The 12,207-nt window shown below is 38.4% G+C and overlaps 1 protein-coding gene across 1 annotated transcript in view; it reads right to left on the bottom strand.

Annotated features, from left to right (window-relative positions):
• Nucleotides 1-12,207, bottom strand: part of USP12 (ubiquitin specific peptidase 12) — a gene marked incomplete at both ends in the record, with an annotated part of 37,643 nt that extends 25,436 nt beyond the window's left edge. The window contains one exon of the mRNA XM_082488682.1: nt 12,160-12,207. Within this exon, the coding sequence (XP_082344808.1) occupies nt 12,160-12,207 (48 nt within the window). The remainder of the gene's footprint in view (nt 1-12,159) is intronic.

The following is a 12,207-nucleotide window of genomic DNA, read 5'->3' as shown; positions in this document are numbered from 1 at the left end:
ATTACACTGTTTTGATGTGCTGTATTTATTAGTTTCAGAGCGGATCTTCTTTAATAACAATTGCATTGATATAGTATTGCAAAGCAGGACAAATGGTGAGCTCCTCTTAACAGATGTAATTCTCAAATTGTACAGCACATTTCAGAAAAAGTTAAGAAATGCAGATTGTTCATAGGAAGCAGAGAGACTGGTCTGTCTTTTTTACACCGAAAATATAAAATGTTCAAAGTGCTTTGTTAAATACCTTGAAGTTGTAATATTAAAAGACAGCACAGTACAGCTATAGTTGGTGTGCATTACAAATGCTGCAGCCTTTGCCCAACAAATCTGTTGGGTCTCATCCTCAAAAAGAAGTCAGAGAATTTAACTTTGGTTATTCTGCGGTTCCAGCCCATGACTGTTGACTGAACTGGTACAATAAATGTTGGGTTTCAAAGGAAAGAGACGTTCTTTATTTAGAGACAGAAAAACCTCTACTCTGGAAAATCCAGAGAACAAAACCCCCTAGCTTTCTATGAGCTCTTACACTGATTGCTTTTAGAGAAAAGCAAACATACCCAACCTTAAATCCCTTTTGTTGCATACACCACCACTGATACACATATATACTCTATCAAACTAATACACGAGTATAAATATTCCAGTCTAAAGTCAGGCCTAACTGAAGCTTAAATAGCACATAGTATACAGCAAAGAATCTTAAAAGCAGATGCAACTCCTTCCCAATAAGTTCTTTCTTTACACCAAAGATGTAGCAAATAGCCCTGGACATTACAACAATAAAATTAAATCAAAATCACAAACCGCATTAAAAACAGCACACAGGATTTCACAGATAAATTATAGACAGGGGGAAGGGGGACAGAATTAAAATTAGGACTGTATCAAAATGGATAAAGTTAAAACGAAACTCTCTTATGTGGTATCTGCCATGATACTATTGTGGTACTACAGAGCTCAAGCGTGATTACACAATCTAGCTTAGTAGTTCTGAAACTGGCCCATTAGGAGGTAACAACTTTAACTAGACTAGAGCAAGAGATACCATAACTCCACACTTGAGACAGTACAGCTCTGCTCCATTCACAACATGGCCCCAGCTGCTTTTTCATCAGTCATATCTCCTGCAATTATCCAGTACGATAAAGCCTCGCCTTTAGTGGGGATTTGGCTGCAGGGTGTACTACTTTAGAAGCTGTTCTCAAATGGTGGTGATGGTGGTAAGCAAAAGGGGTATAAAGCTTCATTTAAGATTAAAGCACTCCATGACTTCTGAATATTTAGTTTTGCAACCTTATCGAAAAACACCCATGAGCTCTGGCAAGGTGGATGTTATTTACAAATATACTGGGGGAAAAAAAAAAAAAAAAAAAAAAAAAAAAGGAACTGTGGAAGCCATTTTATCCTATTGTTAAAATCTCTACTTCTTTAAAAATAAATAAATTCAAGAGCAGGCTTTTAGGAAATTCCTTCTCTTTTCAAGGCTAGGGTGGAGTAGCTGCTTTATTCTATCTTTGGAAGAAAGAGTATTATGGTACAAACTTTGATGTTTCTCTTTTGTGCAGACTTGAACACTGTATTTAGTTTTCTAGCACAGTAAGATCCTGAGTTGGCAATAAGACAGGCATGCTAAGATACTCCAATATTGTTATGGTTTTCTGATTATTCAAGGCTTAGACTTTCACATGATTTCAAAGCAGGGCATTACCTAGGTTTGAATGCCGTTGTTTATGAATGTTTTATTACTACAAACTAGCACGGCTGTTCTACACCAATATAAAAACCCTCAAGCTACTTAGACTTCCCTCTACAGCTCTCTTTTTGTCTGTCATAAAGGATGTTATTCCTCTCCCCAAAGTAATCATTTATACTGTGCACAGTGTGTTGGTTGCAGAGAGCAAAAACACAGTATGCAGCAGGGGCTTGAAAGAGTATGTGAAAATGTATGTTTGCATCTGACCCGTAGAAGCTACTTTAAAACCTAACTATCCCTCACTACAAGATGTTTGTCATTCAGCATTAAAGTACACGTTATCAGTCCCAGTTGACTCTACAATATGCAAATACAGATGCACAGGGGAAACACTGCGACACCTCCAACTATCACGGTACCATATGATCTTCTGGATAAGACAGCACAGGTTTAAGGCAGAAGTGAAGTCTATCTCTTTCCATCAGCCAAGACGGACTTAATGGGCTTGGGATCTAGACTTGGGAGATTTCAGTCTGTGACGTACGCTGCAGAGTATAGAGTTTCTTCCTCTGCTACTTAACTGGGATGTGGGAAAATCCCCAAATGAACCTCTCTTCTTTGGGGCTCTCTGAACAGCCCATACAATTCATGTTCAGTCTCCACAGAGCAACTTTGACATTGTACAGGGGACAGAAAGGAACATCATCAACTTTGGTCAGTACACCCACCTCCAGTTTCCCTACCTTTCTGAGCGGAAGCACACAAGGTCATTACCCAGAAGTGGGAAGGAACAAAGGCACAACAGAAGTACAAAAAAGCTAATATAGCTATAAAAAAGCTAATACTGGCATTTACCAGTTTTTGCATTACATTAGTATAAAACCTATACATCACCAAAAGCTGCCTTACATTACCCCCTCTTCCAGCACAATGATAACTATACAGGCATACAGAACACACGGATGTCATAGTTAATGCAATATAGATTTATAAAGTGGAAAGTTCAGTAACTAAGGTGTGTATACAAGAACACACTAAGAAATAAAGATTTGCTTTACTTTTATTTGTTATTGAAAATGATCCTGGAAACAAAGGTAACATATAAATGATTATAAAAGAGTTTTCTCACATATAATAAAAGTTAGGTGTAATACACTTAATCCTATGTTTAACTTCAAACAGATAGAAGATAAATCATGAGTAATCTTAGTTTAACCATGTTCAAATCAGTTGAACATTTATTGCTTATCCCCCCCACCAAGTTAAAGAAAAAAGGCTATATTATTGGATTTATCCAAGATCTCCTTAGATGCTAATTTCTTACTAAAGAATCCATGTTTACCATAGAAGGCCTTTAATTAAGTTTCTCAAATTTTGTTTTCAAAAGAGCTCAAGGTTTCTATAAATTAACACATTTAACATTAACCAAATGAGTGTTTTATTTCAGTTTACTGGAATCAAAGCCCAGAAAACCCAGCGGGAAAGGAAAGTGTAGTATCTTTTAATTAAGAACAGTTGAATTCTCCTGATTTTCAAGTTTTACAGATACACATTGTCTCAAAGTTCTAAAATAAACTAAATAAACCTGACATTGTACATTTCACTGGAAAAGGGAAAAAAATAAAGTCCAGACTTATGATCAGGTTTTTTGCTTGTTTGTTTAGTTTTTCACTTGCCAAAGCAATATCTTTGAATGCCATTTCCGCTTTTATTACTGCCGTTTCTCACTGCCTAAGAGGTCACACCATGGTGGTGCTACATGTCAGACTAGTACTCCTGAGACACTCATGCAGCTAAGATACAGATAAATTAATTGGAGCCAATCTGTGAAGCTGTTGGTGCTTATGATCTGACATACACACTTTGGGTTTCAGAGGGTTTTTGCCAGATTAGTTCTAGGCTGGCTCTGTGACTGAACACCCAGCTGCAGCTGAACTATGTTGCTTGATATAGTTTTCTCCAAAAAGAATCTAATTTACATGCTCTAAGACCACTCCAAGATGCAAACCAAAGTATGGTAAATTGGGATGCCTGGGAGAATCACTTCAGAATTGCACACACCTTACCTGAACTAAAACACTAACAAAAATGCACCCAGCACTTGCCTAAAGAAAAAATAAAGCGTCAATCTATATTAAAAATACTGTCTAAAAACATGTCAGGAAGCAGGCAAACAATTGTAGTTTTAAAGTGTCCTACCTTGTTGTTATCCAACCTAGTAGGTAGCATTTCTCTTACAAATACTTCATTCATAAACAGCCTAATGTGCTTTGAAGATTACACTGGTGCTAGTCTTACTGGGATGGGGCAGGGGGGGAGTTGATCTATCCATTTCTGGAATAAACATCAGTTGATAACTTGGTCATCTTTTTGGTAGCTTGCTGTAACACCTTATCCTCTAGCTTTATTGGGTTGTAAATTTCTTGAGTAAAACCAAAAATTTCACATTTAAAAGAAATTTCTTAACTCAAAACTTACATTTGTTGTCAAAATTCCAAAGATCCATTTCTCCCTTGACACAGGTACTATGCTAGATCCTTCCCTACAATGTTCTCTACCTCCCTCAAGAAGCAGGGAACAATAAAGATAAAAGGTGACTCACATAACTGAACCATGTTGCATAGGTATATGTAAGCCCAACTTTTTAAACTTGACCTTAGTTACAGATAAGTGAACAACAACACTACCCCCTCCAAAACAGAACTTTTATTCTTCCTAGGGACAGAAAGGCATTACAAGTAAAAGAAAGTCAGTAACCAGGAATAGCAATGTTTTCCTGAACAAGAATAAAACATCACAAGTGTAAAATTAATTTAATTATTTATAATCAGCAAAAATAAATGTTGGCATAGAAGCATGCATTTACTAGTGCTTTCACTTTTCTTTTTTGCCACGTGTTAGCAGATTCTTCTTTGTCTGTGCCACTATTGAAGGTATACAGAATGTCATAGCTTACATTAATTAATACTGTGACTGATAAAATCTTCTGTTAAAGAAGAAATACATAATTCTGTTCTTCCAGTTATATTTTATCAGAACACGTGAAATCATACTTTTCTATGTATTTATATGAATTAGGATTAAGAGTAAACAGAATAGCTATATTAAATCAGCTTATATCTGTTGTTTCAGCCGCTAACCAAAATGAAAATGCATTTCTTTTGATACTGTTTCTAGCCCAGTTAGCAGAAGTGAAATATGCTGAGTAGGATTCAATAATCCTTGTTGTTCATTTATTCGCAAAAGAACACACGTTAGTAATACACAACTTGATAATCCAACTGAAATATTTGGATAGTTTCAGTTAGTATTTTTTGAATACTTACAAATAGTGTTATTTTCTTAACTAATTAGTTTAAGACATGGTCCTGTATATTCCAATCGTGCAGCTAAGACAGTTTTTTTTATTGAGTACAAAGCAAAAACATCTCTGCCTGGGCAAGGAGAATGATAGCATAGCACAAAATTACCTTCTCTTCACATTTGGTATGTCTACCACACCCATTTTTTTGAGCCCCACTGAGCATACACAACATATTTTCCTTCACATCAACTAGATAACAGTCATACTTCCATCTGTTTTGAATACTGAAGTCAAAGATAAGTTACTCTCACATACAAAGCTGAAACTTGGAGAATTAGGGCTCTGAACTTAGCTCTTTTGTGGAATGGATCTTCAAAACATAAAAAATATAATGATGCTTCTACAATTCTTCCCCAATTGCTGCCAAACTTGAAATAAACTTCACCTACTACCCACTCAATACAGAATGAAATCATATTGCTAAAAACTAAAATACTGCAGACAACATAAGTTGTATTTGTACTGTAAAATTCCAGAAAATTCCTGGGGTAACACGGTTTATGATATCAGGTGTCTTTGCTTCAGTTTCCTCCAATCAGATGAGTTTTCAACACATCTCATAATGTCACTTATTAAGTGACATTAAGATCAAAACTACTACCTTCAAAGACTTTTAGTTAAAGGTTGAATTACACTAGCAGACAAGATAGGATGTCTGTGAGATGTATTTAAAAGAGGATCTGATGGTGACCTTAGAAATCTCTCACTGCCTAAAAAAGTACAATTATAAACATTATATTCATCTTTTAGAAAAATCAGACTTACCTAATCACCCAAAATGCAGAGGCGGAGAAAAAAGAAGAACACATTTGCTCAACAATTTTGTTGATAAACTGCACACTGTGGTGTGTTTCAGATGCTTTTTTAACGCACATAATTCCTGTTTTGTAAAACGAAGTATGTGGCTTTTATAATTTCCCATTTTCATGGAATTATAAAAAGAATTTGAGTTTATGAGAAATGGTAAAAATGCTTTCCAGTTCTGGTCTACTTAGGTTAATACACCATTCTGGTTCTACACTACAAAAAGACCTAGATTTTTTTTTCCGCCACCACTGAAAGATCAGATAGTCCTTATTGAAATAAATAATCTGTTAAAAGCATGTAACTTCAGCAAACTTCCTAAGCTAGGAAAACAAAAGTTACGCCCTATACAGAGCTTTTATACACCTCTTTCCTTCAACAAATTTGAAAGAGAAAAGTAGACAATATCAATTAATGGACAGACATCCTTTTACCACATTTTTACAGAATCATTCCTAGAAATTTTAATGCAAATTAGATGCTTCAGTAGTTTAAAAAGTAAATATGAAGACTACATAAATGAACCATCTAAATATTCAAGTTTTTCTAGTAATAGGATCAGTTATTCCCACTGACACAGCTAAAAATTCTATCTGCAAGACTACAGTCCAAGTTTGTATTTCATTGTTTTCTTCGTGCTTAGAACTTGAAAAATGAATATATGTATACATACAGGTAAAATGAAAATGGAACATTTATATAATTGTGTTGTAGTTTGGGACAGATTGGCCACTCATGTGGAACAACAGAAGCTCTCCCCTACTTCTTTTCAAAGAGAGGAAAGAGAGAGACTTACGAGTTTAGAAGGAACTAAACTACTTTAATGAATTATTAATAATAAAGTAAAAATGAAATAATGAAAAGTATAAAAAAACGTATCAGGGTCCCAGGATGACAATCATGTCACCAGCTGGCACTGGGGGTGTCCCAGACTTGAGTCAATGATGGACCAGAACTGGATTACAGATCTGGATTCAGGATCAGGATCAAAGGCAGATGAACAGACAGAGCCCTCTTCAGACAGGGGCCACTGAAGAAGAGACCTGACCCTTTGATCCCTCAGCTTTTATACTGAGCATGAGGCAGATGGGATGGAATACCCTGTTGGTCAGTTTTGGGTCACCTGTCCTGTCCGCTCCTCCCCGCAGGTGGGACCTGTCTGTGCTTTTCCGCTTCCAACCCTCCAACAGGGCAAATAACCAATTTAGCTGCCCTTGGGTGTTATAGCAATAAATGTACGCAAGAGCCTCTCTACATATCATCCCTTGGCATCAACTATAAACATCGGTTTTATCAATTTGGAGAGCAAACAGTTTCTGCAAAACATGCAGTTAATTTCAACAGTTAGAAGAGGCCTAGCTAAAAAGTAAAGTTACTGAACAAAATTGGTCCTGTTTTACCTCAAACCAGGACAAATCGATATTATCCAACTAAGTTATATGCCAACTAAGTAATTCTCTGTGCTGGTATAAACATTGCTTTACAGCTACACAGGAATTTTTTTCTTCGTGTCTCATATTTGACATTTGTTTTATAGCAATTTGGAGTCAAATTCATATTTCGATGTAAATTTAAAACAAATTTGTCTAAAGTAATTAGTATACTAAGCAGTGTCACAAACCTAGTATTTTAAAGAGCAAATGTACATACTCATCTTTTATTACTATATGGTAGCATGTTAATCTACAAAAATTATGACAAATGCCACAATCATTCTTGAGTCCTGGTGTCATATTTATCATGAAATATTCTCCTGATAAGAACTCCAACAGATGAGTGAACCTCCCTACTGTGGTTTAAGCTCTTACCCCAACTGTCTAACACGTACTTCTCCAAAATTTCACGTGCTTACAACAGAATCACCACAACAGAACACGTGCTCAAACACTCCAGTCCACTGATCAAGGCAGATTCAGGTCAGGATGCCAGAGTGAAATGCAGTGGCTGAGACACAGCACATGTTCCTTCTTGCCAAGCCTGCTATATATGCAAGTCAGACAGCTGGATAAAGAATACCATAACACTGCTATTTTCTCTGTGTTACTTTCGTCCTCTCCTCCTCTGCTTTCTTTTCTATCATGTCCTCACTTTGAAGCTATGTTTTGCCACAACTTTCCTTTCCTTGCTGTAACTCTCAATTCTCACTTCTTCCAGCATGAGTCATCTGCACACTTTCCTGTGGAATCTGTTAACCTGATCATCAATTAATGTTTAAGTATTATAATTTGTGTTTCAGGGGAGACAGTGCAATTAGAAGGAACAGAAGTGAGTACATCATGGCCATTTCTGGCTGACTGCAAACTCTGGCAAACATCGATTTACATTAAATGCAGATTTCACAATCAGGTTTGAAAACCCTACTGTAAACAAGTAATTCCTTAAGCAATAGTGAAGTCTGTATATGTATACCTATCTCACAGTTAATTATAAAATTTCCCTGCAATCAAGTGTTTTTATAAAGCCTCTCTGCTCTGAGTTAGATGTACTGCAACCTTCCCTCAGCTGGTCACTTCCAGAGTCTGTTTCCTCTAAGCCACCTTTTTTTCCCCCACATGCTTGTTTGAATTTAAGTACTTCTTCACCCTTGTCAAATGTGACTGAAACAGGCAAAAGGGTACTGGTGACAGTACCCTGAGGCAGGAGACAGGCAGGAAAAGGACAATAGCCAGCCATTCAGCATGATTCCACAAGTCTTACCCCTTTCAAAAACAAACAAAAATTTGGATTGTCAGATATGCACAGAGTGTTCTCATGCAGAACACACTGTTACATCATACAACCAACATCTAGCTACAAACTATGTATTTGATGCCAGTGTTGGGGGGGTTGAATCAACCACTCAAGACATTCAGTTACACTGACCCTGTATATACGATACTAAATTGGCAGATAGAGAAGTGAACACGTATACAAGTACCTGAAACATGAAGAAAATATTTTCATGCCTAATGCTACAGTTTCTAGATTAGCACCGTTTTTAAATTTCATTACTTTTTTCAGGTTGTGCTAGCATAATCAACCAGTTTCTAGAAGAAACAATGAAAAACAAAGTACTACTACCATTACAACTTCCTTCTGTATGTCTGAGACCGTCATTGTAGCTTTTAAGAGATAATTTCTATCTTCTCCTTACTTCAGTTACTATAAGACTTGATACCTTTCAACTGCTGGCAAGTATTGGCTGGATTCTAGACAACAGAAGCAGAAGTCAGAAGTACTAGATTCAATCTCTTTTTAATAGTGAGTATAGCTTGGGGCACATCTTCATTGCAGTTAGCATGGGTTACTTTACCATTTCTCAGCCATGCATAAAAACCCAATATAATTCAGTCAGGTAAGACTTTGACTGCGGTTTAATGCATGGATGAGGGTAAAAGACCAAGTTCTACTTTTACTGCAAAGACATTAAAAAAAAAAAAGACCACACACTTTCAACCTCATCCATTTTGCAACAAGAATGGTGGCTAAACCACTCAAGGGCAAAGGTATTTTTCAGTGCTTTTCCACAATCTCCAGCCATGTACTTAAGACTTAGAATAGCACAAGGAACCAGAGGAGTGGTGATGTAGAGGAGAGAATTCCAAGGAAACTCAAAGGGATACAACACTACAAGGCAGTACTACAGGAAGGACTCTGCCATCGCTGCTATGAACACTGGATCAGTGAAGCACATAAAAGCATCAACCCTTTTGCAGACAGAATGTGCTCTTGTAAGATCACCTCAAAAGACACTGTGGCTAACAAACTAAAAATACTGGATATCACTCTTCAGTGTACCCACACAACCTGCCAGTACTGCAAAATGAAATATATTGCTTTCTAATATTCAGAGCTTGAAAAAGGCTAAGATGCATAAAATTAAGTGAGTCAGCAGAAGCAAAACTTGAATTTGGATACAGAAAAGGAAGTCACGGAAAACAGGACTGCGATGGAAGAACTTCTTCAACATAGTTCCAGACTGTTCTGTTACAGATTATAAATGTACATGTCTGTTAGGTTTGTGTAGGCACAAACTGCCTCTTGACAAAAGTTGCCTGTTATTGGTTTTGTACTAACCAAACACAAGAAAAGAAGCAACAGCCTGAGAGTTCTTGTAGCAGGCACGGAGAAAGGCAAGAAAAACCTGCAAGAATTTTTAGGAAGTTGTCTGGCAGTTTATCAAACAGTGGGTTGACACAAAGAACCACCAGAAAAAAAATATTATTACTCAGCAATTATATTCCTTTTTTGTTTTGCAAAATATATGCTTAAACATGGGTATATGACTTGTTAAAATGAAAAAAATCTGCCTGACCATAACAACACTGTTCTAAACATCTCCACAGTAAATACCAAGTGCTTCTTCACACTACCTTTACTGAAGTATTTTTAAGCGCAATCTTATATTACCTACTAAGTGTTGAAAAAACTTTTACAGCAGGTATCCTATGCTAGCTGTCCCATCTCACAGTACTATTAAAACTCATGCATCAGAAAGGTACAGGAAAAACCTTATGCCTGGAGTTTATCTACCTCAGTGCACATGATTACGATTGGACAGATAACACCTAATTGCCATCAGAATTTCACGTTCATGGATACAGACACTTTAGTTAATCATAAGAAGATTTCTAGTTGAAAAAATTGTTTTGGGATTGACGTCATGTCAATGATATAATGTCATTTCTAAAAACCATACATACAGAATAATCTTGAACTAGCTGCTTGGCCAGCCCAGACCTACAACTTCTATGCTGTCCAGAAGCAGAAAAGTGAGGTCCCACAGTGGACCTAAACCCAGAGGCCAGCACTGCATTTATGTTGACACAAAGGCTAGTGATCAAATGTGGGTGAAAACACATTAGCTAGAACTGCAATAAAATGAGATCGTCCCAGTTCAAGGATCAATCACTTTAAGTCCTCAACAGTCTAACCTAAAATCTAATTACTTCAGAGAAGAAATCCTCCTGAAGTAGGTGGTGTGTGTCCTACAACATTTGGCCTTATAAAGATCTTGGTATACAGCTCATGAATTCAAGAAGTCAAACTCTCCAAGGCCAAATGAAAAGATGTGATCTCCCATATCACAAAAAATGTTACTCCAGCTGATCAACAACCACCTGAGCAATCTCACCCCATGGTCTTACAGACAGTCATTCAAAATTCTCATGGGCCACCTCTGAAATGTCTGTTTGAGATGTTAAAGCCTCTTTGCAGCAAGATTTATGAAAACAATAAATCAGTTTCCAATAATAGAAAATGTAAGCATTTCCCACTGTTTGACATTATATGTTACAATCCCAATGCAGCAAATTAACAAACTAGATGACAGAGTGCATTTTTCCCCTTAATCACCTCTTCCCCCATGGAAATGGATTTGGGAACAGGAACTTTCACGCGACCAAGGAATAGGTAGAAAAGAGTACAAAAGCAAGATCTTCAGCTATGAACCATAATCACATCTCTTCCATAACAAGTAGTAACTTCTACTGACTAAGGGATATTTTCTTCCTTAAATTCAGCACTCTTACATCAGTGAATCTACCGAGGTCCCCACCCCTCTTTAAAAAACCCCGAGAGCTTTATCACAGCTGTATATCCGCTTATAGCTCTAATTTATCAAGGGAGAGTAATGAAAAAGCAATCACTGGAAGAAGCCTCCTATCAGGACTCGGATCGATGCAAACAAGTCAAATTACATGCCAACGCGTGGAACGTGCTTGGCTGACCAGATCACGCGGGGTGCCAACACTTTTCCGGGTAACCAGAGGAGCACCCGCCTGCTAACAGGCAAGGCAATTACAGCCCTACCACTTGATTGAAGTACTCGGAGAGCTGGGGTCAATTCCGAAGTGGCTCGGGAGAAGGAGGGCGCTTCTAGAAACCCTGCCCTAAAAACACACCTGCAATAAGCAACCCCGAACTCGAGGCAATGTCCTAAAGCTCTCCCTTCCAGCTCTCGGCTCACTTCGGGGCAAAGCCGTGCTCAAACCCCACGCACTCCTATCCTCATCACAGCCGGGATTCCCCCCCTCGCCCCCAGCCCAACCCAATCCCATCAGCGCGTGCATCAAGGCTGAGTCTCCCAAAGCCGATTAACCCGGCTCCGCCGCCGATCCCCGCCCACGGCCGCGCTCCCGCTTCCCCGGCCAGGGACGCCTCCCCGCCGCCCCGTCCCCACGCCGCCGCACCACCCACCGCCGGGGGCGCCGCGCAAACTCAGCCTTCCCCGCCGCCCCACGGCCCCCTTCCACCGCCCCGCGTCCCCACCCCCGGCAGCCGGCAGGGCAGGAGAGGGCCGCCCCGGCCCCTCACTCACCATGGTACAGATGGAGGCGATTTTGGAGACTGTCATTAGGATTTCCAT

Source organism: Vanellus vanellus, assembly GCF_965231255.1.
Source record: "Vanellus vanellus genome assembly, chromosome: 1".
NCBI classification, from domain to species: domain Eukaryota; kingdom Metazoa; phylum Chordata; class Aves; order Charadriiformes; family Charadriidae; genus Vanellus; species Vanellus vanellus.
The sequence above is the reverse complement of the archived record's forward strand: the minus strand, read 5'-3'. Positions and strand labels throughout refer to the sequence as shown.